This window comes from Musa acuminata, chromosome BXJ3-3 (genome assembly GCF_036884655.1).
Source record: "Musa acuminata AAA Group cultivar baxijiao chromosome BXJ3-3, Cavendish_Baxijiao_AAA, whole genome shotgun sequence".
Lineage (NCBI taxonomy): Eukaryota > Viridiplantae > Streptophyta > Magnoliopsida > Zingiberales > Musaceae > Musa > Musa acuminata.
Genome location: NC_088351.1, coordinates 31,106,890 through 31,113,563, shown reverse-complemented (window position 1 = coordinate 31,113,563; position 6,674 = coordinate 31,106,890). Strand labels below are relative to the sequence as shown.

Genomic DNA, 6,674 nt, shown 5'->3' with positions numbered 1-6,674 from the left:
TCCATAAATAATTATAAAAATGATTTTTTTAATTAAAAAAATTTAGTGTTTTGTAATGACAATACTATCACAAAACTAGCTACCAGGACCAAGTCGTTGGCCGTTAATTCAGATTTGTCCCATAAAAAGGCCACATGCAATACCATTTACTAAATGACACGTCTAACTGGTTTGTTCATCTGCGACAGCTGTCGCTACTTTGTTTGTTTCCTGTCTTTCTCCATTTTGCAATTCTTGGACACGAACACACCCTAACTTTCTCAGGGGTCGTCAAACCATTGACGAGATCCGATCACCGCCAAGCCGCGCGGGCTGTGCGGCTCATTGAGCGGTGACGGTTCTCATCGGATCACCGCAGCACCGGGGACCCCTCGCCCAAATCTAAATAGAAATGGAGAGATGAATGAAGCAGCGGCAGCAGCAGCAGCAGTCGCAGCAGAGAATCCGATACAATTGTGGAAGAGGTGATCTTGACGCGATTCCTGTAGCGGTTTGAATGATCTGAGATCCGGTTCTTCTGCTTCTCTTTTCTTCCTCGATCTCTACGGAATCCGCACGAAGCCGGTATGCCAAAACTTGTTCCTTTCTTGGGTTTTGCTCGGCCTTCTCTTCTTCTGGTTTGATTTGGAATTGGCTAGATTAGGTCACATCTTGAATTGCTTTCTTCAACTGGTATTTTTGTTCCTTTTATTGCTACTCTGAAGTCTATGACTATTGGAAATCAGGGAGACGTATATAGCTGGGGAAAAAAAAAAAATCCGATTTTAGTGTGATCTTGAGGTTCTTTTCGAAGGCATTGTGTGATTATGCTGGTTTGGTGACTTCATATGCCCTTTTGTCAATCGAGGGAAGCTCTGGAAGTGAGCTTTTGAGGAGCTGGCGCAATCGATCGTTGGATCTTGCCTTGTATGTGCCGAGCGATCAGCGGGAAGACTAGGTTAAAGATGTGCACGTTGATCAAAATAAAATATCTTTTAGGGATTACTTAAATTTACGGGATCACAATGCTTTCTTTTTTTTTGGTTGAAGTTATTAGTCATGTGGGTTGTTCTCCGTTACACCAAAAAAGGAGTCATTTTTCATCCAGAGGTATCAGTAATTAACCACTGATCTGTTGTATTTTTCGCTTTCATGGTACTCTGCACTATGGAAGCTCGTTACATGGGCTCCTTGCCAGGTAAATGCATACTTGCGAAACGTGCTCTGTTGGCTATCACTGGTTCTGCTAGTATTCTTCCTAAAATAATTGATTTTTTTGTTTGCAAATGTATGAGCCATAAAGTTAGTTTTCTAAGTGAAGTTTTGAATCTTACTAATACACAATTATTTCTGTAATTAGGTGCCATGGCCGTGAAAGGGAATGCAGCAGACAATAGGACCAGAAGCTCTGTTTCTATATTCATCATAATTAGTATGTGCTGCTTCTTCTATATTTTGGGAGCATGGCAGAAGAGTGGTTTTGGGAAGGGCGACAGCATTGCCATTGAGATTACTAAGCAAACTGATTGCACCATCTTGCCAAATCTTAGTTTTGAGACTCATCATAGTAGATCAGATATCGGTGATGATATTGGAGCGGAAGTCAGAACATTTGAGCCATGTCATGAGCGTTATAGGGATTATACTCCTTGCCAAGATCAAAATCGAGCAATGTTGTTTCCTAGAGAAAACATGAACTACAGAGAACGGCATTGCCCCCCGGAAGAAGAAAAACTGTACTGTCTTATACCAGCGCCCGAAGGCTATGTTGCCCCCTTTCCATGGCCGAAAAGCCGTGACTTCGTTCCCTATGCAAATGTACCCTACAAAAGTCTTACGGTTGAGAAAGCTGTTCAGAACTGGGTTCAATATGAGGGTAATGTGTTTAGATTCCCTGGTGGAGGAACACAGTTTCCTCAAGGGGCTGATACATATATAGACCAACTTGCATCTGTTATCCCAATTGCTAATGGGACAGTCAGAACTGCATTAGACACTGGTTGTGGGGTATGTAAAGTTTCCTGAAACACATCCTACAAATTATTCCTGACTTTAAGTTGCACATCTGATACATGTTATGATTTGAATGTTTTGAGTATTGTTGGGTCTCGTCAGAGTTGCTAATTACTTTTAGTCCACAAATTTTGTAACTTTCAGGTTGCAAGCTGGGGAGCTTACCTTTTGAAGAGGAATGTGTTGGCCATGTCATTTGCACCAAGGGACTCTCATGAGGCACAGGTGCAATTTGCTCTGGAAAGAGGTGTCCCTGCAATTATTGGTGTCCTTGGAACCATAAAACTGCCATATCCATCTAGATCCTTTGATATGGCTCATTGTTCAAGGTGTTTGATCCCTTGGGGAGCAAATGGTGAGTTCCATAATCAACCTGTTCTTCGTTTCCTCCATCAAACCAGCAAATACCCGATCTTTTCATTATTAATTCTATGCTTTGGGCTCATTCTCACTAATTTGCTTTTTCAGATGGCATGTACATGATGGAGGTAGACCGGGTTCTTAGGCCTGGTGGGTACTGGGTGCTTTCAGGCCCTCCCATAAACTGGAAGAACAACTACAAAGCATGGCAGCGTACAGAGGAGGATCTTGAGGATGAGCAGAAAAAGATTGAAGAAATTGCTGAACTGCTTTGCTGGGAGAAGGTCTCAGAGAAAAGTGAAATTGCCATTTGGAGAAAGAGAATAAACTCTGATTCTTGTGCTGTGAGGCAAGATGAACCCCGTGTCAGAACCTGTGAATCATCATATGCAGATGATGTCTGGTACTACAAACTCCTGTTTTCTACCTAACCAAGTAGTGCACTTAGTGTGATTTTCACTTGTTATTTGCTACCTATAAATTTACCTCAAATAACACATGCTGCATAATCATCTTTGTCCATTTGCATAAAAGTAAAAAATCCTAGTTCAGCAGAATTTACTAAGAGCTCTTCGTGGCAACTATTGCCCCTAAAAGAATCTAATAGTCCATATCTTTTGATGCTAATACCTTAACTCCTTTTCATACTAGTTGATTAGGTGGTCAATGAAATCCAAGCATTCAGATCCACTTTGCTGGTCACAAAAAGCCTTCTTTCTCTGCTTCTAAAGCTGATGATTTGCTCTATCTTTGTTGCTACAAAAAAGAATTTATATGTCTAACAGATATGCATTATTGTAAAATGTGAAATTGAGTGGAGTTTGGTATAGTCTGCAGCTACATGTGTGTCTGATGTTGATCCTTATGCCTTTTTGTCCATATTTTGTATCCAGCCTACAGTGAGTTGTACTAGCCAAGATTATCTTCCTTTTGAACATATTTATACATAAAAGTACCATATATGCGGTTTGGCATGTGAGACGCATATTCTTATTAATGTGGCCTTACCTTGTGGTTTTAGATGAGAACACAATGTAGTGTCATAATTTGTAAACTGGCAGGTTTGTAGCTTCAGTTTCTTTTGCTCATTAACCCATTCAAGGGATACCTTTATTACAGGGATAAATTGTTTTAGATATAAAACTTTAGTTCTTAGTTATTAACTAAGAGATTACTGGGTATCCTGTGGCACTATTTACCATATCTGATACAAAATATTGTGAAAATTAACCATTCAACATGAAATATTCTTGGGCAGTTTTTGTAAAGTTGAAGCAGTTCAACATGGAGCCATCTTGTTCATGATCTTCCTCACTTATTATGTCCCAATATGAACAAACATAAGTTCCTTTTAGGCATCAATGAAGCAGTCTAATGATGTTGGGAAAGTGTAAAGAATTTTACGCACATCATAGTTATCTCAAATTTTCTATATGATAAATCACCATTTTTTTCCTCATAATTCTTATATATTCTTTCCCTTAATAGTTTCCAGTCTTGTTTGAGCTACTGGATGGAGAAGTGGTTCCTGTTTTTCTTCTTGATTTGTGGAGTACAATTAATTAGATGTGTAGCTTTACGAGAGTTTCATAGTCCCAATTCCCCCTTTTGCTTTCTCACTGCGTTTTATCATTCCTTGTTCATACTAGGTACAAGAAGATGGAAGCATGTATTGTGCCTTTTCCTGAGGTTGACAACCCTGAAGAGGTTGCTGGAGGAGAACTAAAGACATTCCCAGACAGACTAAATGACGTGCCTCCTAGAATAGCAAGTGGTTCTGTTCCTGGTTTCTCAGTTGAGTCATATCAGGAAGACAACAGATTATGGAAGAAACATGTCAAAGCTTACAAAAGATTAAATAAGTATATTGACACGGGACGATATCGGAATATAATGGATATGAATGCAGGATTGGGTAGCTTTTCAGCAGCAATTGAGTCACCCAAATTATGGGTGATGAATGTAGTACCCACAATTGCTGATAAGTCTACTTTGGGCGTGATATATGAAAGAGGGCTGATTGGCATATATCATGACTGGTATTCTCATGCTACAAAATTGCAATTTGACTCTTCTTTTATTGTTGAAATTGCTGCATACATTATGCTATATTTTCATCATTTGGCAATCTTTTTCCTTTTTCATTGTTAGTTATTATGTCTTATCCATTGAATTGATTTTTGAGTTATTAGGTTTGACACTTCGGGCTATATGTGATATTAGCTTTTCTTTTGATTGCTACAGAGCCCTCAATGAATTAAGCATTTTCTGATTTTTTTTTTGCTTGATGGTACGATTAATTTGTGAAATAACATTCTTGAGGTTAAGCTGGTATTGTATGCTGAGAGATTGATATTTGAGATTTTGTTTGTCCTAAATATTAAAGCATGTAGAAGTTTAGGGTTTTTCCAAATCAAGTAATGAATATGCAGAAAGAATGTTGTATAACATGTTGGAGAAACATTGCATTCTGGCCTGTATGTTCTTGTTTCCAAACTCATTAAACTCGACTTATAATTAAAACTTGATTTGTTCTATTTCCAGAGCATCTTTACACCATACTATTTTTCTACGATTTCCCTTTTCTTTAATTCCTTTACTGTCATGATCTGTCACAAAACTTGTGCAGGACTCTGTCTTACTGACAGAATTTTCTATCAACCATAGGCCGGTTTGATCAGGTTATCTAAATTTATTAACTTGGAGGCAAGAGCTCTTGCAAAGTTTGAAGAAACTGGAACTTTGAGAATTTATGTAGGATTTTTTTCTCTTATTTTTTTTCATATACTCTCTGTAGCTCGGCATAGGAAGTGAAATAGAATTTTGTTTTAATTGAGAGCAACTTTGTCATGTTGGATGTGAATTTTATCACATCCTCATACTTTATCAAAATATATGAATTATGTAAACTAATTATACAAAAACTCATTACCGGATTAGACTGCTGCAGTCTTATATGCCACTCTGCAGTTTTCCAGTATTGTTTCCTACTAACGAGTTTTGTTATCACTTTGATGTAGGTGTGAAGGTTTCTCAACTTACCCAAGGACATATGACCTTATCCATGCCAATGCTGTCTTTAGCTTGTACAACAAGAAGTAAGTTCGATAAGGCTGTTTTCTTCACAAATATGATTATACTGACCCATGTCCGAGTATTTATACCTTGGAATAATTCTTTGCAAAAACTTGTCAACTTTAAACCCCTCATTCTTATGAAAATGAAGTAGGTGCAAGATGGAAGATATTCTTTTAGAAATGGATCGAATTTTAAGGCCTGAAGGTGCAGTGATATTCCGCGATCAAGTAGATATCTTGATGAAGGTGAAGAGGATGGTCACTGGAATGAGATGGAACACCAAGATGGTAGATCATGAGGATGGCCCTCTTTTGCAGGAAAAGGTTTTGGTTGCTGTTAAGCAGTACTGGGCAGGTGGCCACACTAATGAAACAGTCGAAGTGTGAATCTGATCCAGTAATCACCACCATAAATCGGATGTTATCCCTATACTAGTTGATCATGGAACCAGTTAGAGAGAGGCTATCAGCTGACAACAGCTTGGAGATTCGGACAACATTCTTCGGCCGGAAATATTTTACCGTGTTTTTGGTGCTGCATAGCGATTGTCGTATCAGTTAATTTTGCTTCCTTCTCTTCCTCCCTGCCTTTTGTAGTCTATGTCCTCGCTTGCTAATTTGACTCTTTTTATGAGATGATCTGAAACCATTGAGGTACCTGTGAAATCCAATGCATTCTTTTCATCTGGATTATCCAAACGACAATGTCTGACTGCTCAGCACCACCAAGAATGTGCATAGTTGCCATCTCCATCTTGCTTTAGAACTCTTGGTTAACTGGTGTGAGAAGGGCTTCTTATATTGCACATTATGTGTAAATTGAGATGTTGCACTTAGAATCTTATATATGAAACTTACCCTTTTTTTTGTCTTTTTTTTTGAAATAAATGAAGATTGATTTCAGATATCAAAGGTTACATGAGCTGGTAAAGGATTTATAGAAGAGACTTCTGCTCACATCCCTTGAAGCTAGAGAGATTTAATCAATGCATGCTTTGTACATGCCTTTATGCATACAAAAGAAGCAAGTGGAATGCATCTAGAAGTTGTTGATGGTAGTGAACATACACTAAGAACAGCACAAGTAAAACTCCCTTACCAAACAACTCTTACAAACTATGCACCTGCAAGTAAATTAGCACGGCATGACACTGTTTATGCGCAAAAAAGGAGCAGATGGAGCACAAACTCCTCCAATAAGATTACTATCATGCAGAAAACTCACCAAAATTAACTCCTCCGAAT

The 6,674-nt window shown here is 38.4% G+C and overlaps 1 protein-coding gene across 2 annotated transcripts; it reads left to right on the top strand.

The window, feature by feature from the left end:
• Nucleotides 1-416: 416 nt before the first annotated feature.
• Nucleotides 417-6,128, top strand: LOC135634201 (probable methyltransferase PMT2). Of its 2 annotated transcripts, none has more exons than XM_065144511.1 (7): nucleotides 417-564; nucleotides 1,340-1,986; nucleotides 2,137-2,347; nucleotides 2,461-2,755; nucleotides 4,002-4,391; nucleotides 5,373-5,450; nucleotides 5,582-6,128. In XM_065144511.1, the coding sequence occupies exons 2-7, from the start codon at nucleotides 1,345-1,347 to the stop codon at nucleotides 5,814-5,816; spliced, it is 1,851 nt and encodes a 616-aa protein (XP_065000583.1). In that variant the 5' UTR covers nucleotides 417-564; nucleotides 1,340-1,344; the 3' UTR covers nucleotides 5,817-6,128. The 2 variants fall into 2 exon arrangements, with proteins under 2 accessions (XP_065000583.1, XP_065000582.1); XM_065144510.1 differs by having other exon boundaries at nucleotides 5,579-6,128.
• Nucleotides 6,129-6,674: the final 546 nt, after the last annotated feature.